At 46.1% G+C, this 21,542-nt stretch overlaps 1 protein-coding gene across 1 annotated transcript in view; it reads left to right on the forward strand.

Annotated features, from left to right (window-relative positions):
- trpa1b (transient receptor potential cation channel, subfamily A, member 1b) overlaps window positions 1-21,542 on the forward strand; it is a gene marked incomplete at both ends in the record, with an annotated part of 185,226 nt that overhangs the window by 59,646 nt on the left and 104,038 nt on the right. Inside the window, 2 exons of the mRNA XM_084325910.1 lie at window positions 9,844-9,951; window positions 20,816-20,924. Coding sequence (XP_084182036.1) covers window positions 9,844-9,951; window positions 20,816-20,924 — 217 coding nt within the window. The remainder of the gene's footprint in view (window positions 1-9,843; window positions 9,952-20,815; window positions 20,925-21,542) is intronic.

Here is a 21,542-nt window from a genome sequence, read left to right on the forward strand (position 1 = left end):
TCAGATTCAGATTCAAAATTTTTTATTGTCACTTATTTCAGTACTTTACTGCAAGAAGAGTGAAATTCCATTTATTGTCGTCCCTCGACCATAGCAGCTTCCAATAATAAAAATACAATACATTTAGCATAGAATAAAATAAGATTACTAAAATAAAGATTACTATATACAGTGCAGTGCAGATCAGGATGTAGATATTATATATACAATTTTAATAACAAAATGGCTATGTAGGCTGTTCCAAAAAAAGTATGTGCAATGAGCAATGTGCACATTTTAGCAGTGTGTAAAATTACAATGTGCAATACAGTTTTTATCGGTAGCAACAGTGTTTCTCAAGTGTCGTCCAGCGGGGGGTGGGGGGGGGTCGTCTGGGGGGCGTCAATGGGCTCTGTTGACGAGTCTGATGGCTTGGGGGACAAAAACTGTTCTTCAGCCGGTTGGTTCTGGCTGTGTGGCTGCGGTAGCGCTTTCCAGACCGCATCAGCTGGAACAGTCCATGGTGGCTAGTAAAATGTGATATCTTATTTCATGATATCATGTTTTTTTATATTGTAATACATTTGTCATGATGGTGCTATTTCATTCAAAAGTATCTATTTACTCCCATCCCTAGTACCACCATACATATTAACCAGTGGCGTCGTTTCAGTAAAAGCCAAGGTATGGCAATTAGGGAGGGTGGGGGGGGTGAAGGCGGGGTTTCCCCCCCTTGGTGGATTTTTTTTGTCAAATCAGTTGCGCAATAGTCACTTTTGGTGAGTTGTTTCTATACAATTCACTTATATGACATTTAGGTATGACACAGGACTACACAAGCATTTTTAGTATCGAAATGTGTCAACAGACTAAAAGCAGGGAACCACAATATTTTGCATACAAATTATGCAGAATGTAATATCATAACTGTTATTATTTTTCTTGCAATTGAGCCAATTTTCCTTAGGTACGGTTTTGAGGTGTGTGTTCAACAGAATGTAGTATCAAAAACACGTTCACAAAAAGTATGGGTTACTGAATGCTGAACTGCACTGTTATAATCACTAAGCCATTGTAAGACCTTACCTATGTCCCTGTATCACTTGTCTCTGCTGCCCTTTGATTAAAAAAACTTCTGTATGTCCATTTCCCTTTTCTTTGTGGCATATTTGAGTTAGTCACCTATAGTAAAAGTCACCTAGTAAAAGTGAGATAATTTACTATATCAAAACATGCTAGGGCTATACCGAATAGTTCGAAGCTTCGTTCATAATGTTGACATTCAAATTCTAAATCAACATACAAAAATTGTAATTATAAAAAAGAAAAAGAAAAAAAAATATTTAAATTTTTTTACATTTGCCAAGGTATGGCGAGTGCCATACCTTGCCATACCAGAATGACGCCCCTGATATTAACCCTCTCACTGCGACAATACAGAAGGTTAATCATTTCACTGCCACACTACATAAGGTTAACCCTTTCACTACCACACTACATAAGGTTAACCCTTTCACTACCAGACTACATAAGGTTAACCCTTTCACTACCACACTACAGACGGTTAACCTTCTGTAGTGTGGTAGTGAAAGGGTTAAAAAGCTATTCCTCCAGGTGACGTCACTGAGTGGGAGTAGGGCTACAGGTGAAATTAGTTGAGGAAATAGTGTCTGCAGTTCACTAAAGGTTTGCTCTCCTCTATGTGACGTCACCCAGAGGAATTACTCATCGAATTACTGATTGATATTGAAATCACGATCTAGACGATTATAATAGAACATCCTATGAGGGATGACTTGATTGATGATTTGTTTTACCTTTCTTCTTGACCAAAAGACTGCCTTCCTGTCATATTCTACAAGTTACCAAATGCCTGGAGAAACGCGCCGTGCCTCCCTCCTCCCTCTCAACACAAGCTGAAACTACTGTTTGGGTTTGGGGGGAAGGGCGGGTGTGCACCGCTGTGAACGAAGGAAGGAAGCTACATTTACAACACAAGAAAACATTTATTTGAGCAACACGGCATTCGGCACAATAGTCTTTTTATCTTGATTATCTTGTTTTTCGTGATCGTGAGAAGCCAAAATCATAATTGAAATTGAAACTTGATGAATTGCCCAGCCCCTACTGTCTACATCCCCCTGGTGCAGGCATTAGGCTCTGTGTGTTCTCATGCTGCATGCTGGGCCGTCCAATAGCTAGAGACTGCTCGTGGTGGGGGTAGCCATCTGGACTTTTCCCCTAACGCTCCGCTCTCTCTGACAACCTGTTCCATGTTTGAATACACTCGGCTGTAAGCCAAACAGCAGCATGGTGGAGAGAGGCACTCGGCACATGGATTCTGTCAACCCCAGAGCACCCACAGTGGGGGGAGATGTCCTGTGCTTGCGATTACTATGCCATTTTTGTTACTGCATGTGATAGACTAAATTAGGCATGTCTCTGTAGACTAGGCCTGTCCCCGACTAAGGATTTGTATAGTCGACTTTGATTGGCCAAAATGTGCTGATAGTCAACTGGTAGTCGACCCACCCGAGAATGCAAACAAATTTAAATAATATTTATATAAATATTTAAAAAAATCTTTTTTATCATTCCATTTGGGCTGTGGGGGGTGCTTAATGTCTGAAGGAGTCGACTGAAGGCTTCTTGTCCTCTGCGAAAGCATGCAATTGGTCCACTGATGGATACATCTTGATATTTGTCTACTCTAGTGTGTTCATTAGATGGGTGAAATCCTCTTTCAGTGCCTCTGTGCTCGTTTTCTTAGGCAGACAGCCTTGCTGGTATGCGCACCATTAGCATTAGCCACGCTTCTAGGTGTCTTTGCTTTTGGAAAGAATGATCCCCAATCTTTTTTTAAATAAATAAAAAAAGATTATTACAAAAGAAATTGCATTCGTCTAAGAGGTTGGCTGTTGACTACGGCTCGTTTCGATCGATTAGTTGACTATTATTCAACTAGTCGAGGTCAGCCCTAGACTAAATATACATTAGGAGAACACAATTTGATTTGAGCGCAATAAATCTGCCTTTTAAGTTTTATCCACCAAACATGGAATGAATTGCAAAAACACGTGCCATTTTGAGCCAATAGAATGTGTTTATTAGCAGAAAACATTTCGATCCCCAAAGGATCTCCCTCACCTCAGTTCAGGTAAATCCACTCCGGAAGTGTCAGGTGAAGGTCCTCTATGGCAGAATCATGAACACTTTGGTTGAATGAAAGGCTAATTCATGTCGAGTTGTGACGTGACGTCAGGCAACCTGGACTCGGACGTCCCCAATGCATGCTGGGACTCTCTGACCACCTTCAAATTGTTCAGGGTGACATTAGAATCTATATATAAATCTAAGATATTATTATTATTATTATTATTATTATTATTATTATTATTATTATTATTATTATTATTATTATTATTATTATTATTATTATTATTATTATTATTATTATTATTATTATTATTATTATTATTATTATTATTATTATTATTATTATCATTATTATAATACACCAGAACCAATTTGATGCTTGCTCACTTGATATTGCTCTGCCCTTCTCTTCTGTCAACAACAGTGGAATAGGATGCAGTGAGTTATGGTCCATTATTTACACAATGTTTCTTTTGTTTGTTCTTTTGGCGTGGTTGGCAGCACTTAATCACAATGTTCACTCCCAACTCACTGCCTCTCGTCCATTATAGCTTTAATAAAACGGTAATCATTCATCAACACATTTTAATTGAAATGTTTTCCCAAACACCGACTTCTCAAACACAGGCTGAAAAATGTATAATATTAACCAGGTTTATGGTGACATTAACCTTTTCACTACCACACTACTGTACCAAAGGGTTAACCCTTTCATGGTGACAATACAGAAGGTTAAGCCTTTCACTGCCACAGGACAAAGGGTTAACCCTTTCACTACCACACTACAGAATGTTAATCCTTTCACTACCACACTACAGACGGTTAACCACTAGTGTGGTAGTGAAAGGGTTAACATGTTAACAGTCTCCACTGTTGTCTACATGCACGTTTGATGCTGAGAACTCACAAATGAATATGTTCCTTATTGCAAGCAACTTATGTGGTCATCTTGTAGAAGGAGAAAGTTCATAACTATTTATTCTTATTTAGCCTGTTGGAATCATTGTGGCAACACGATTGTAGGCATAATGGCATGAGGACAGCTGTGTGTTAATGTCTTTGTAGAACTGTTTCTCGGCCAATCATGGTGTGTTTCATATTCTGCTCAAAGGGGTGGTACAGTACATAAATAAAATAAAATATATCCCAATAAAAACTCAGTTTGAATAAAGGTAGAATTTAATGCCCTGGGTCTGAAACTAAAATCGATAACAGGAGGACTAGATAACGATGCTGTCACATGGACTGGGAATTAATTGCTCACGGCGCAATTGGGCTGTTTGACTCCAGAGATGTTGGAGTGTATTCAGATTTCCAGTTCTACATGGTGGGGAATTGATCAAGTTGATTCCAAGAGTCGATGCCAGAGAACAACAACAAGAAAAATGTGTTTCTTGATTCCAAATACTAATTTGTTCTTTGTTCAGTCTTTTGTCACAAATTTAACATCTGACTTTGTTTTATAGTTTGAGTCTGTGAGATACTTAACTCTGATGCAGTCACTTGTGATTATGAACGATTATGTGCATGTGGCAGGGGGTGATTCCATCAGAACTGGTTAAAGGAACACGCCAACATTATGGAAAATGCGCTTACAGTCTTCAGTCAAAGAAGAAGATAGATACCAATTTCCTCTCTGCGCATTCAGTAGAAAGCTATCCGGCAGCAAGCTAGCCGTCAGCAAGCTAGCCTAGCTTAGCATAAATTAATGGAAGCAGGGGCGGACCTTCCTACAGGCGATATAGGCGGTCGCCTAGAGCGCCACCCAGAGGGGGGCGCCAAAAACATTTTTTTTTTTTTTTTTTTTTTTTTTTTTGTGCAGTTTTGGCGCCCCCCTCTATATCTGCAACCATTATTTTTACATAAAAAAAATTCTAACAAGGGGAAATGAGCCAAAAATCTAAAACAGTCGGTCGGTCTGAGCCTCAGCTTTAGGTGTTCACAGTCAGAACATGCTAGAGCGCTGTGCATTGATGGGTATCGGTCAAGTGTTTATAGAATTGAGCATGGGAGGAAAGAAAGACTAACGTTAGAGAACTACGAAGAGGCAAAAGCCATAAAAAAAAATTACAAAAAAGAATATTACAAAAAAAAAAAAAAAAAATATCTTTTATTTTTGGGGGGGGGGGGGGGGGGGGGGGGGCGGCGCAGTGGTGAATCTTGCCTAGGGCGCCAAATGTGCTAGGTCCGCCCCTGAATGGAAGCGGATACGGACCACTGGCTTAAAGCTCTTCTTCCATTTGTTTGTGTTAAGCTAGGCTAGCTCAGCTTTCTACCGAATGCACATAGAGGGAATTGGTATCTTTTTGTTTGACTCTGGAGAAAACGTTAAGCGCATTGTTCTGTTGAGGAATATACCATGATCAAAGATGTACACCCCATGTCAGATGTAGACTAGTAAACACAGGTTTATTTATCTTACAACCCAGGATAATTGGCTTGAGAGACCCGGCGAAACCTCTGCAGGGGTCCCATAACGGGCTCCTTGAGACAAGGGAAACGATGACCTCTATAGTCAGAGAAGATGGGCTGTGCCCAGGTGAGAGGGACGGTTGGATTGGAGGAGGGGGGGGGGGGGGGTGAGTTAGGAGTAGGAGGAGGGGGGTAGACATGGGTTGGGGAAGGCTGGAGAGTGTTGAAAGGTGTGGGGGGGGGGGTGAGAGACAAAAGGTGGATAAATTAAGGAGGGTAAACAGATTGGAGAGCTGTGGGGGGGGGGGGCAGTGATGCGTTGGTGTTTTCATACCTGGTTGCACTGTGTTTTACGTCACGTGCTCCCGCGCATGCGCATAAAATGCTCCCTCTCCTCTAGGAGTGGAATGTAACACATTTCATTCACAAGTTTTGTGTGAATGTATCTGAGGCCGTATTTTAACACACCTGACGACCTGAGCTATTGTTTTTTTTTTATCCACTTTTTCTCCCATTTTCTATATTTTCTCCCATCCCAATTTCGTATCATCCAATTCAACCCTCCCCTGTCACAAACGCTGTTTCTTGCCTCCCACAAGCCGGCTGCAATGTGGACTAAGTCATACATAGTCATCCCCTCCGGTACTTGAGGTAACAGCAGTCGCATCTTTTCACCTGCGCAGCTCGATCTCTCAGTGTCGAGGAGTAACACGTGGGAGGCTCACGCTGCCCCCGACACTTCCTGATTCTACTGCGCAGGCGCACCAACCGACCTGTAGGAGTCGCTGTCCACAACGCCCGATCCCCACCCATCAGTTTCCCACCCCCTAATACGGCCAATGTGTATTAGTACGGACGGCCAGCTAAACTGAAAGCAATGTGGAGCGCTGGGCTCGAACAGGCAAGCCCAGCGCCTCCGTCATTCGTGGCGAGTGCCTTGCCCACTACGCCACGTAGCCACCCTACGACCTGAGCTATTGTTATGCAAAGTAGCCAGGTGGGTACTTGGCGAGTTGGCGCATGAGTTGAGTGCAGCGCATTCTTGTGTGCACGCGCGTGCTCCTGCTCACAGACCTGGTTGAATGGCGTGCAACCCCGTCCCATGACCAACGCACCACTGGGGGGGGGGGGGGGGGGGGGATAATAACAATGGGAGGGGGGTTGGAATGACTGGGAAATGTTTGAGGGGGGGAGGGGATGATTATTCCACAGTTCACATAATTCCTGTAGTTCAAACATTAAATGGAACAGAACAGAAGAAGATTACAAAGCATGTGAATTTAACTTGTGACAGTCTGGTACCAGTCTGGAGGCTGCTGCAGGTGTAACTGTAGTAGTAGAGTAGCCCAGCCGCATCTATGCTTTTACCACGCATTCGTGTTTCCGGGTTCCCGTTTTGCGCTCTGATTGGCCACTGACTTACGCTAGCACGCCCCCTCGCTATGAGCGTAGCAGGACGCTGAAATGCAAATGCGTATCACAGTACTGCCTCCAGGAACAGCTGTTTCCGCGTGACTTTATGACTTTAAAGTTCTGGTAAGTTTAAAGTGCTTAGAAATGCCGGTAAATGCCGGTTCATTCATGCTTTGAGGCACGCTTCCTGACAGTATTTTATAATATTGTATTTTATAATAACAATTCATGACAGCTTGTATAGCTCAACTGGTTAGTCCCCTGCCTGTGGACCTTATGGTCCCCGGTTTGAATCTCTTGGATACTTCTTTTTTTTCTGTAACGTTAATTAATTTATCCACTCTGGTTGATAAGATAAGATATTCCTTTATTGATCCCCTTGGGGTAATTCAGGCATCATAGCAGCATGGGAGGTGGGTACACAGGTAGTGAAAACAACACAAGCAGTGTAAACAAATAAGTCAATAGAATTGACTATCTAACCAACTGAAATATACAGTATTCACAGTATCACAGTATTCACATAAGGTGCAGTATGCATAAGGTGGTGTTATTGTCCTTTTTGGGACACCAGAGTGGATAGATTATTTAACGTTACGGAAAAAAAAGAAAAAATAAGCAAGAGATTCTAACCGGGGACGATATGGTCCACAGGCAGGGCACTAACCAGTTGAGCTATACAAGCTGTCATGAATTGTTACTGACTAATCCATCATTTACACTTTTCAAGTGCCAATTGCGGTCGTCGTCCATTATTTGGCATTCATAAATCAGATATCATGTGTGTGTGCTTTTGTGTGTGCGCTCTCGCGCTGACTCGTTAAGCCTTTCCCTACGCATATTCATTTCTGGAGCATTTCTTTATCCACTCTGGCGTGATGGTGTATTGTACTCGCAAATCGCTTCCTGTTGAATGAATCGGTTGAGTGCAGCGCCGACTCTCTACTTACGAGGGGGGCGTACTAGCGTAGGTCAGTGGCCAATCAGAGTGCAAAACGGGAACCCGGAAACACAAACGCGTTGGTAAAAGCATAGACGCAGCCCAGCCCTGCCTTGGCCAGTGGGGATTCCATTTTGGCTGACCAGTAAATGTTTGGTTTCATATGTGGAAGGCCCGGGTTAGAATTCAGGTGGGTTACAGTGGTGCCGTGTCCCGGACAGGTTTATCCACATTGGGAGATTGAAAGGATGTGTGTGTTGAATAGAATATAATAGAATAGAAATACTTTTATTATGCCATGGGAAATTTGACACTGCAAATCGCTCAACATTTAAACATTTAGACAGAACAGGTCACGAATTAGAATAATAAAACAAATCAAATCAAGTTGCCTAGGATAAGAGTAGAGTAAAATAGAATAAAATGGAATAAAATATACAGTAAATAAATACAGTAAAGATATACTGAGGTCTACAGTAGGTGTAATATTGCACAGTGCTATTTCAAACTAAGTCCAGGAAGATGGTAACTGCCACTCTGTGCTCAGTGATGCAGTGAGGCACAGTGATGCATTGTATAGTCTGATGGCTGTTGGAATGAAGTACTTCCTGTGCCGTTCAGTGCTGCATTTGGGTAGTGTGAGCCTAGCACTGAACATGCTCCTCCTGTCAGCCAAATCTGTGTATAGTGGGTGGGAGGGGTTTTCCCTGATGGCCTGGAGCTTAGCAAGGCTCCTCCTCTCCGCCACCCTCGCTAGGGAGTCCAGCTCCACCCCAACCACGCTACTGGCCTTCCTGACCAGCTTATCCAGCCTGTTTGTGTCCCCTGCTCTCAGTCCGCTGCCCCAGCAGGTCACAGCGTACAAGAAGGCGCCCGCCACCACCGACTCATAGAACATCCTCAACATCCTTGTACAGACATTGAAGGAGAGTAGCCATGCCTAAAGCCTAATATCTCCCTTGGTCTGAACCCTAGTAAGCATAATATCTCCCTTGGCCTGAAATCTAGTAAGCATAATATCTCCTTTGGCCTGAAGCCTAGTAAGCATAATATCTCCCTTGGCCTGAAGCCTAGTAAGCAGGGGTGTAAAAAGTACCCAGAAATTATACTTAAATGATGGGTATGGGTACCGTCTCAAAATCGTACTCAAGTAAAAGTCAGAGTATCTGGCTAAAAACACACTTGAGTAAAAGTCAAAAAGTTTCTACTTTTAAATGTACTTAAGTACTAAAAAGTAAAAGTAAAAACAATTTTTTATTGCAAGGGATAGACCAGGGGTCTCAAACTCATTCCATCGTGGGCCAAGTTTTCATTTGATATGAAATTATTCTTCTGATATTAGCAGGTGTTTAATCAAAGGTCTAGTCTTGCACAAGGACCAATCAGCATGGGTATGAGTGGGTTAATTTTCCATTGATGGGGATTTGATTGGGTGTTTTTAAATAAAGTCCGGCTGCAGGATTAATAACATTAATGTTAGTTCGGCCAGAGAAACAAATATACTAATTAAAATGGTTGGACCTGCGAGATTTGTACTTTGTACTTTGTAGGTCTGCATTTAAAATGTAAGGAGTAAAAAGTATATTTTCTTTCTCTGAAATGTAATTGAGTAAAAGTACAAGTATACAAACCTAATAATACTTGAGTAAAGTACAAATCCCCCAAAACAGTACTTAAGTATTGTAACAAAGTACAATTACTCAAGTACTAATATCTCCTTTGGCCTGACGTCTAGTAAACCTAATCTGCTCAACTATCTGCCTGGAGACCCAGATACAAATCAAGGTTGGTTACATAAAGCAGAGCTGGGAACTGAATGGAGTGTTCGCTGCTAAAATAACTTATCTCTAACTTTGGTGATTTCCACGTTTTGACTTGATTTGAAAGTTGACATGATGGTTCACCTGACAGCAGTGATAATGAAGTATGCTGTTTCCTCACAGCTGCTGCTGTCCTACAGCGAGACAGACGCCAACCTGCAAGGAGACCTGGGGAACACACCTGTGATGCTGGCCTGCTCTCTCAATCACTGTGAGGCTCTCAGCATACTGGTGAGTACTACAACCAAACCTACTGTAATAAAGTATAGGTAAGTACTACAACCTAACCTACTAAGTATAGGTAAGTACAACCTAACCTACTTTAATAAAGTATTGGTAAGTACTACAACCTAACCTACTTTAATAAAGTATAGGTAAGTACTACAACCTAACCTACTTTAATAAAGTATTGGTAAGTACTACAACCAAAGCTACTTTAATAAAGTATTGGTAAGTACTACAACCAAAGCTACTTTAATAAAGTATTGGTAAGTACTACAACCAAAGCTACTGTAATAAAGTATAGGTAAGTACTACAACCTAACCTACTTTAATAAAGTATTGGTAAGTACTACAACCAAAGCTACTGTAATAAAGTATAGGTAAATACTACAACCTAACCTACTAAGTATAGGTACTACAACCTAACCTACTGTAATAAAGTATTGGTAAGTACTACAACCTAACCTACTCTAATAAAGTATTGGTAAGTACTAACTTTACAACTAAACCAACGGGTGAAAACGGAACCGTTTCTGGCTTTTACACAGGCACTATCATTTGAGATTGCTGCATAATGTCAGAAAGCACATTAAGTTGAATAGGGAACTAGTAGAAAGTCATCTTGCTTTTGGAAATGTATGTTTTGGCTCTTTTGGGAGGCACCCACATCTAGAAGGTTTTAGCAGGGAGGGATGGGGGTGCCCTTTATTAAATACGGTATACTGATTACATCAATAAACAAGGGGGCCCTTGTCATGGACATGTATTCCCCCCTTCTCTCTTGCTCCCCTGCTCTCTCTCACTTGTCATTTGGTCCCTGTGTTTTTGAGTCATGTGCTCATCTGTTGTCTACTGTTGCATGTTTCATGTCGGTTCATACTTTGTTTGGTTAGTCACGGAGGCTCTCATTTTCTTGTTTAGTTTTTCAGTGTGCCTATGTATCTTACTCAGGTTATCTAAGACTACAGAACTTTAGTGTTCTCAGATTTTTGTGAGAATGTTTTTGTATTTGGTATTTTTGCCTGTTTCTTCAAGCAAACAACCTTGACACCTTCTACTGCCTCATTCGTCCTGTGTTTGGATTCTACTTCCACACAACACCCCAATTATAACAACAGGTATCTGCTACACCTCTCTGTGAGCCCCATTCAGTTGTATTAACCGTCTGCATGAGCATAGGCCTAGATTTAGGGGGGGTTGCAGGGTAGGCCTACATTATGCTACATATTGAGAAGAGGTCAATTTGTCCCCCTCAAAAAATATAGCTAATGAAAGACAATCCCCTCCCCAAAAGATGATTATATGTTAGTCCTGTGCTGTTTTTTAGAGCCCCAGATAGTTCTAGACATTTTCTCTCTCTAGCACTATAAAGGAGAGAGTGATGCTTGTTCACAAATATTGACTGATCTGTCTTTGGGCACCGGAAGAATGATTTTATGATCACTATAGTGCCAGTGGCCACTATAAACAAATAATTTTTACGTATCACGTATCAATATAAAAATGTCTTACCAGCACATTCTTGTTTGAACTTAACTCAACTTTTTTTTAAATCTTGGATTACAAGTAGCTAAAGCACTTGGCAGGTTTAGTCAACAAAGCTTTTGTCTTTCCACTCCACAACACAACGGACCTGTCACAGGTTTCACACATTTCAACAATACATTCTGCCAAGTCCAAGCCCACTGCATACAAGACCACCGAGACCCTGGTGCCCCGCCATTGTTCCATTAAACCCATGCCGTGTGCAGTTACTGCTATCTAGAATGCTGGCTAATAACGCAAGTGAGGAAATTAATCAAGGCGCTTGCGCTGCACACAGGAAACGGAAATGCTGCACTACTGTAATAATAACGTGAATTATTCTAAAAGTTATAATTATTTTGTCTCGTCTTAAAATGAAGAGAGATTTCGGCAAGATATTATTTTGTTAACTACATTTTGTGTCATCGTTTGTAGTCAACGAGATTGCATTAATCATTTAGTCACGTTAGTGTCACATGATCTACATTAACGTGACGTCTCGCCTCATTGTCATCAGGGGGAAAAGCTTCGTTGACGACCATTATTTAGTCATCATTTTCGTTGACTAAATTAACACTGGTCACAAGTCGACTCACACCGCTGTGAACACCACATCAGTGGGTCATTCCTATGGACTCTTCTTGTGAGGTTTTGTCCGCTGCTCACCCACTCGCTCTGTTCCTTTAATGTATTTCGGTTAATTAATTGCATTCTCCTCTCCACACGCTTCTTCCTGTATATGCCGTTTGATTGGTGCTCCCCCAACCACACGCTTCTGGAGCAATGGTCAATTTCATCCCGCAGCTGTCACAGCTTGTCATTAAGCACCCCTTGGCTTTATATACCCTGATCCCCCTATTATTGATGTTGGATCGTTCTGAAATATTCTCTGCATTTGCCTGTTCCTTCCGTCGCTGCTTTCCCTGTTCTTTGCCTCCCAGGACACTCGAGAAATATTCCGTTTGGAGACCCTGCTTCCCCGTTACGAAGCGTTCGCCCTGTTTGATCCGCCCGCTTCACGCGCTGCGCTCTGGTGAGTTTTTTGTAAAACAGTCTTTTGGATTCAATCGTTTTTTGTGTGTGTTAAAGCACTGAAGAGATCCTGTTTTTCGTTCAGACTGTTCTCACCCTTTTTGCCTGTTGGATATTCACTTTTGGATTACCTAATTGTTTTCACTCTGGAGACTGCTCACTGTGTGTTTCACACCGAAGATTCTGTCACTTGGATTTATTGTTTGGACACTGCTCACTGTGTGTTTCACACCGAAGATTCTGTCACTTGGATTTATTGTTTGGACAAGTCACTTCACCAGTCACCTGTCAGTTTTCAATTGTGCACTGAGCTAACTCGGACTCTCTCTCTCCAGTGGCGGCTCGCCACTGGTGGCGCTAGGGCGCCGACCCACCTGTTAAATGAGAGAAGAAGAAAAAAAAACGTTTTTGTTTTTTGTTTTATAGCTCTATAAATAATATAAACATGTTTAAAATGAATAATATTTACTCATTTTAAGTATGTTTGTATTTCCAATGCACAATATAACGTTATTATCTAAATAAAAAAAACAGCGTTTTCATGGGCAGGATGTGACGTTTTTTTTTATTTTTTCGTATTTCTCGCCCGGGCAAGAAGCGATAGCGCTCTGCGTGCGCGTCACAGTTTGATCGCTGTCTCCGTCACAGCAAATCAGTGCATACGGCGTTGTGCGTTGAAATATGACTATTATGTTGGAATCCGAGCGCGATTTGAAGCGGTCTAGCCAGCAGCGTGTGAACTTCCGTGAAGAATTTCCATAGCCGCATTTCGCGGAGACGCTCTCTGATTGGCCGACGCGATGCCAGTTTTTTTCCATTGCCGCATTTCTCGGGTTGGTTAGAATGCAACTCAGTCGACTCGTCAACAACAACAGCAACTGTTACTACACTGAGCTTAGGCACTCTTTCAAAGTTGGTTAAGGTTAGAGTTTGTCTTAGAGCATGGCGATAGAACGCCAGGTAGTTTGCAGGCTGTTCGAGGCGGAAATGGAGTCTGGACAAAGACACAGCTCTTTGCTAACTAACAACAAGCTATATATGGATGCAGTGTGGAGGGACATGTATGGACAATGGATGGACATCAACACAGGCTGGATGGACAATGCCATGGAGTGGATATACTTTATCAACAAGCCAACAACAAGGTAGATTAGCGATCTTAACTCTAGTTTAATACATGATACGTTGTCTACTGATGCCGCAGGCATAACGTTGTACTGCTAGCTGTTAGCTCCGTTAGCTTAGCTGGCCACTTAGTGCATGGAACGGAGTAACGTTAACGTTTAAACGTTATGTCGAGGTCATACAATACTACAGTCGACATAAGGTTAACGTTACCCCGTTTCCATGAAGTGTTTAAATAGCAGCAATCTTGTTGAAAATGTAACTACTAAAATGCTCTCTGATGCTGCTGATGCATAATGAATGAATGGTGAGTTGTTTAAAATGACAACATACATGTGTTAATTATTTGATTTGATTGATCCGAGAGACAGAGAGATCGTCTATGTTTGAATGAATGAATGAGAACTTTATTAACAGATTGCAGAATGGGTACAATACAGTACGGCTCAATACACACAATTGTTAAGGGGATGCAGACCAGAGAAAGACGTTTGTCTTGTTTACATCAGGGTCCCAGATTTTCGATTCATATCGATAGTTTAATAGCTAGCCTTGGCTCGTTTAACAATATGCAAAATATGTGTACAGCCCTGTACTCATACTGAAGTTATTCTTGGTATATAATAGGTCTGATTGTGTAACAAATCGATTCCACGTCGTGCTGTGTGTGAGAGAGAGAAGGAGAGAGGGAGAGATCTGCCTGTGTTTGTAGACGGGCGAGTTTTGTTTCTAACTTTTCTATTTATATATTGTGTTTCAAGTTGTGAATTAGAGTCTAGACTATACTTTATTTGACTGGTTGTGTGTTGTTGTAGTAACAGCTGAGCGACTCGTTCATAAGAGCCGATTCATTGCCGTGAGCGTGAGTCGAATCGCTCACGTCTTGCCATGAGTGTTGCGTGGTACTGTACTGTACTGTACAAAATATTTGGTATAGCGCCCCTAGTGGCGAATACCCACCGGCCGCCACTGTCTCTCTCCCTATCCGCCTCCACCCCGGAGTATATGCTGGGAGGATCTGCAGAGCGGCTCAGACGTCACGGACAAATTCCACAAACGTAACCCTCCGGGAGAAGCTGCAGAGCAGCAAACATTCCTCACATGCTTGTTTCCCAGTTTGTTCTGTTCTCCACCAAATCCTTTCTGTTTACTCAGTAAATAAACACACCCTTGATTTTGGCTAACTCTGAAACAACTCTCTCTGTGCCGTTTGCGTTTGGGGTCGGTGTCAAACCATAACATTACGATCCAACCAATATGACGACCCCAGCCGACACAGAGAGAGTCAGAACAGCACTAGCTGGCCAGATTGAGTTAACCAAGGATCACAGTCACCAACTAGACAGGGCTGCGGCTGCAGTACAGGAACTCAGGGAGCAGGTCCAGCCTATTCAGGGGTCCCTGGGCGCTCTGGCAAGCCAGCAGTCAAGTATTCTCCTCCATCTACACACGCTGAGTGACACCGTTAACGCCTTGCTTGTACCCCCACTTCCTTCAGGAACCTTGGCCGGAGCATCACCCGCAGCCCTGGCAGGCCCCGCGCTTCCCGATCCCGCACCTCGGGAGCCCCGTCTCGCCGAACCACGGCTGTTCGACGGCAACTTCGAGGATTGTGCCACATTCATCATGCAATGTGAGTTGGTTTTTCGTCATCAACCCAGTCGTTTCACTTCAAGAGGAGCCCAAGTGGCCTATATGACTAACTTGCTCTCAGGCCGGGCAGCCCAGTGGGTCACTTCCTCCTGGGCAATGGAGGCAGACTTCTGTTTCTCCTATCCAGACTTCGTGGCTGAGCTCCGCAGGGTGTTCCACCATCCAGCCCGTGGTCTGGACCCTGGAGCCCGGTTGGGTACCTTCCGGCAGGGCAGCGGCGGGGTTACCGACTACGTGCTGGAGTTCAGACTGGCGGCGGTGGAGAGCGGTTGGAACGACCAAGCACTTCGTCTTACCTTCATGAGGGGGCTCAGCGACGCAGTCAGGGACCAGCTCGCGACCCGGGAGGAACCTGAGTCCCTCGAGGACCTGTTCAGCCTCGCCATTCGCATCGACGGACGCCTCCAGGAGAGAAGACATGAGAGAACCCGACAGGGACCTCCTGAGGTACTCCGAACCCCCCGTACTCGTGACGGTACTGCTGGTCGCCCTGCCCCCAACACGACTGGTGGTTTTTTCCCCTCCCGTTCGGTACCCGAGGAGGAACCCATGCAGCTGGGACGTTCTCATCTGAGCCAAGCTGAACGGGAGGCGAGGTTCAGGTCCGGTCTTTGCCTCTACTGCGGTCGGGAGGGACACCGAATCGCCAACTGCCCCACCCGGCCAAAAGACCAGGCTCGCCGGGACCCCGGGAGATCCTGGTGAGCCGTTTTTCTCATTCCCAGAGCCGTGCACCACCTGGCCATCTGATGAGCGTCACCCTGGCCTGGGCGGACCAACGGGCCACGGTGGAGGCACTCATTGACTCGGGGGCAGACGAGAGTTTCCTCGACTTCGAATTTGCTACCCGGGCCAACATTCCACTTGAGGACCTAGTGAGGCCTTTGGAGATATTCGCATTGGACCAACACCGCCTGGCCGACATCTCTCAATGCACCTGCCCTGTCATGCTGACCATTGCTGGTAACCACGTTGAGAGACTCCAGTTCCTTATCACCAGATCCCCTCTTGTCCCAGTAGTCCTGGGTCGGCCCTGGCTCGCGCTGCACGAGCCCCACATCGCCTGGTCCTCCGGTACCATCAAGGGCTGGAGCTCCTCCTGTCATGCCCAGTGTCTACAGGCGGCGTCCTGTCCCCCGCCCCGGAGGTCCGTTGGTGAGCCGCCTCCAAACCTTTCGACCATACCCCCCGAGTACCACAACCTCATGGAGGTTTTCAGTAAGTCCAGGGCTCAGGCCCTTCCACCCCACCGTCCGTACGACTGTGCCATCGACCTCCGCCAAGGGGCTCCCCTTCCCGGCAGCCGCCTCTACAGTCTGACCGTTCCGGAGAAGGCGGCGATGGATCAATACATCTCTGAGTCCTTGGAAGCAGGACTCATTCGGCCTTCCTCCTCCCCGGTGGCGGCCGGTTTCTTCTTTGTTGGGAAGAAGGACGGGGACCTTCGACCCTGCATCGACTATCGCCAGCTCAACGAGATCACCATTAAGAACAAGTACCCTCTACCTCTCATGAACTCCACCTTCGAGCCTCTCACCCAGGCTACCGTCTTTACCAAGCTGGACCTCCGGAGTGCCTACCATCTAGTCCGTATCCGTGAGGGCGATGAATGGAAGACCGCCTTCAAGACTCCCAGGGGCCACTACGAGTACCTGGTGATGCCGTTCGGCCTCACCAACGCTCCGGCGGTATTCCAGGCGCTCATGAACGACGTCCTTCGTGACATGCTGGAGGAGTTTGTGGTAGTGTACCTGGACGACATCCTCATCTTCTCCAAGACCCTCGAGGAGCACATCCAGCATGTCAGCCGTGTGCTGGAGCGCCTCCTCCACAATCGGCTCTTCGTCAAGGCGGAGAAGTGCCGATTCCACTCCGACTCCGTCGATTACCTGGGCTTCATCGTGGAGAAGGGCTTGACCCGAGCTGATCCTCGCAAGATCCAAGCAGTGGAGGAATGGCCTGAACCCACCTCTCGGAAGGAGTTACAGAGTTTCCTCGGGTTCGCCAACTTCTACCGAAGGTTCATCCGGAACTACAGTCAAGTGGCGGAACCGCTTACCAGACTGACCTCTCCCGCCCTGCCGTTCGACTGGTCCCCAGCGGCGTGTGCTGCGTTCCGCTCCCTCAAGAAGAGGTTCACTTCCGCCCCGATCTTGCTCCACCCAGACCCCAAGAGACAGTTCATCGTTGAGGTGGATGCCTCGGATACTGGACTGGGAGCTATCTTATCCCAGCGATCGGCAACGGACCAGAAGGTACATCCGTGCGCCTTCTACTCGCGTCGGTTCCTCCCTGCCGAGAGGAACTACGGCAATCGGGAGCTGCTGGTGGTCGTGGCTGCTTTGGAGGAGTGGCGTCATTGGCTTGAGGGGGCCGAGGAGCCGTTTACCATCTGGACGGACCACAAGAACCTGACGTACAGCTATGCTTCCAAGCGCCTCAACGGCCGGCAGGCAAGATGGGCCAGCTTCCTCAGTCGGTTCGACTTCTCGCTGACGTTTCGTCCTGGTTCCCGCAACACGAAGGCCGACTCCCTGTCCCGGTTACACTCCAAGGGGGCTCCAACCACTGAGGACCCGACTCCCATCCTCCCGGAGGCCAGGGTGGTAGGAGCGTGGGCATCGAGGGGGTGGTAAGGCGTGCCCTACGCTTCCATCGCGCTCCAAGCAATGTACCGATTCATCGTCTCTTCGTCCCCGACTCAGTCCGGTCCCGGGTCCTCCAGTGGGGCCATACCAGCCGGTTCGCCTGCCACCCGGGCGTTCATCGCACGTTCTCCTTCCTGGCTCGTCGATTCTGGTGGCCCACCATGAGGAACGACGTCAAGGAGTTCGTACTGGCCTGCACGGTCTGCGCCCGCAGCAAGGCCTCCCACCAGGCACCCTCCGGGCTGTTACAGCCACTTCCCGTTCCGAGCCGTCCTTGGTCACATGTGGCCCTGGACTTCGTCACAGGTCTTCCCTCCTCCCAGGGGAACACTTGCCTTCTGACCGTGGTGGATCGGTTCAGCAAGGGGGTTCACCTCGTGGCCCTTTCCAAGCTTCCCTCGGCGGCCGAGACGGCGGACCTCCTGACACACCACGTGTTTCGCCTCCATGGTTTTCCCCAGGACATCGTCTCGGACCGGGGGCCCCAGTTCACTTCCCAGGTATGGCGGGCTTTTTGCAAGGGATTGGGGGCGACGGTCAGTCTTTCCTCTGGTTATCATCCCCAGACTAACGGACAAACGGAGAAGATGAACCAGAGCGTGGAGTCTGCTCTTCGGTGTGTGGCAGCCGAGAGACCAGCTTCTTGGAGCCGTTTCCTTCCCTGGGTCGAGTACTCCATCAACTCCATGGTTAGTTCCGCCACCGGCCTCTCACCCTTTGAGGTATCCCTGGGCTACCAACCCCCTCTTTTCCCTGCACAGGAGACGGAGGTGGCAGTTCCCTCCGTGCAGGACCACCTCGACCGGTGCCGACGGGTCTGGGAGATCACCAGGACTGCGCTGCTCCGGACATCAGAGCGCGCCTGTCGTGGGGCTGACCGGCGCCGGGTTCCTGCGCCGACGTACCACCCTGGGCAGAGGGTGTGGCTTTCCGCGAGGGACCTCCCGCTTCGGTCCTCGGCCAAGAAACTTAACCCCCGGTTCGTTGGACCTTTCGAGGTTCTGAAGGTACTCAGTCCGGCGGCTCTGCGTCTTAAACTTCCTGCATCCATGCACATTCACCCCGTTTTCCATGTGTCCCGGGTTAAACCTGTCTCCCTCAGTCCCCTGATGCCTCCTGCTCCGGATCCACCACCTCCCAAGATGGTGGACGGTCACCCCCAGTGGCAGGTCCGCCGGTTGATGGGCGTTCGACGGCGGGGTCGGGGGTTCCAGTACCTGGTGGACTGGGAGGGTTACGGCCCGGAGGAACGGAGCTGGGTCTTCCGCCAGCTCATCGTGGATCCCGGCCTGATCACAGACTTCCATCGTGCCCATCCGGGCGAGCCGGGTCGGCCTGGTCGCCGGGTGGCTCCCGTGGAGGGGGGGGGTACTGTGAGGTTTTGTCCGCTGCTCACCCACTCGCTCTGTTCCTTTAAGGTATTTCGGTTAATTAATTGCATTCTCCTCTCCACACGCTTCTTCCTGTAGATGCCGTTTGATTGGTGCTCCCCCAACCACACGCTTCTGGAGCAATGGTCAATTTCATCCCGCAGCTGTCACAGCTTGTCATTAAGCACCCCTTGGCTTTATATACCCTGATCCCCCTATTATTGATGTTGGATCGTTCTGAAATATTCTCTGCATTTGCCTGTTCCTTCCGTCGCTGCTTTATATTCACTTTTGGATTACCTAATTGTTTTCACTCTGGAGACTGCTCACTGTGTGTTTCACACCGAAGATTCTGTCACTTGGATTTATTGTTTGGACACTGCTCACTGTGTGTTTCACACCGAAGATTCTGTCACTTGGATTTATTGTTTGGACAAGTCACTTCACCAGTCACCTGTCAGTTTTCAATTGTGCACTGAGCTAACTCGGACTCTCTCTCTCCCTATCCGCCTCCACCCCGGAGTATATGCTGGGAGGATCTGCAGAGCGGCTCAGACGTCACGGACAAATTCCACAAACGTAACCCTCCGGGAGAAGCTGCAGAGCAGCAAACATTCCTCACATGCCTGTTTCCCAGTTTGTTCTGTTCTCCACCAAATCCTTTCTGTTTACTCAGTAAATAAACACGCCCTTGATTTTGGCTAACTCTGAAACAACTCTCTCTGTGCCGTTTGCGTTTGGGGTCGGTGTCAAACCATAACACTTCTTGTGAACACGGTCAACATGACCTCATCTGAAGGCACCATAACAAACGGACTGGCCCCTGGCAGCGCAGGATTGTTTGAGTAGGACACCAGATTTATTTTTCTGATATCAAGTGGTCATAAGAAGTTATCAGCAAATAGTTATTGCAGCTTTAAAATGGGTGGCATCCTGTTGAAAGTCTGACCGTCACCCCCCCCCCCCATCCCCCCCCCCCATCCCACCCACTACACACGGACTTGGCTGAAATAAGGAGCATGTTCAGTGTTAGACTAAGACTCCCTAGATGTAACACTGAACGGCACAGGAAGTCCTTCATTCCGACAGTCATTCAACTATAATGCATCACTGTGCCTCACTGCATCACTGAGCACATGGTGACAGTACAGCCTGGTGAAATCTTCCTGGACACTTTCAAAAATGTTACACTTCTCACAATCTTCCTGGACACTTTACACTTTACATTTTAACACTTATTACTGTACATTTGACTGTATATTTCTGTATATATTTGGCTGGATAGTTGTACATTAAGATTTTAGAATGTATATACATACCAGAATGTATATCCCGGACCGTATTTTATTCTTTATTCTTTATTCTATTTTAGTCCTATTGACTACCTAAATGTTTATTGTTGTTCAATGTGAGTGATCTGTAGTGCCGAATTTCCCTCGGGATTATTAAAGGATTTCTATTCTATTCTATTCTATTCCATCTCTCTCTCTCTTCCTCTCCGCCGCTCCTTGCCTCATTAAGATCCAGCACGGAGCACGGCTGTGTGAACAGAACAAGCTGGGACACTTCTCCATTCACGCCGCCGCCTTCGCAGGCTCACGGAAAGCCATGGAGGTGATCCTCAAGGCTGGTATGACAAAGCAAAATGTCCAGCACGAATAGTTAAGTAGTGGATGTACAGTAATAATAATAATAATAATAATAATAATAATAATAATAATAATAATAATAATAATAATAATAATAATAATAATAATAATAATAATAACGTTATTTGTATAGCACCTTTCATACAGAAACTGCAGCTCAAAGTGCTTCACAACAGAAAAAAGACAGGCATAAAATGAGCACATAAAGTGCAGACATATAAAATTACAGGCAGCGAGCGAGCGAACTGGAGACGAAATCGCGCGCGACACTGTCCTGATAGCGTGAACACTTAAGGTAACTAACTTGCGTTCAGCGTTTCTCTGATTTTTCTCTGATTGGCCACGATGCCCACGTGACCGCGCGCTAGCACGCCCCCTTATCCACGCCTGCCGCTCTCGCTCTGTGTGTTGTGTTGCAGCGCGCGGCAGAGCGGCAGAGGTCCCTGCCTTCCTCAATTTATACACACGTTAACTGGAATATGTTGTGCCTTTACACATATGTTGGATTATGTAATTGGTTTGTCATGACAAACCAATAAAATATCGCATCGCCGGCTGTCTCTGGCTTGCTCCAGCGGACACCAGAGCTCAGCGATGCC

This window comes from Notolepis coatsorum (assembly GCF_963971535.1).
Source record: "Notolepis coatsorum genome assembly, chromosome: 12".
NCBI classification, from domain to species: Eukaryota; Metazoa; Chordata; class Actinopteri; order Aulopiformes; family Paralepididae; genus Notolepis; species Notolepis coatsorum.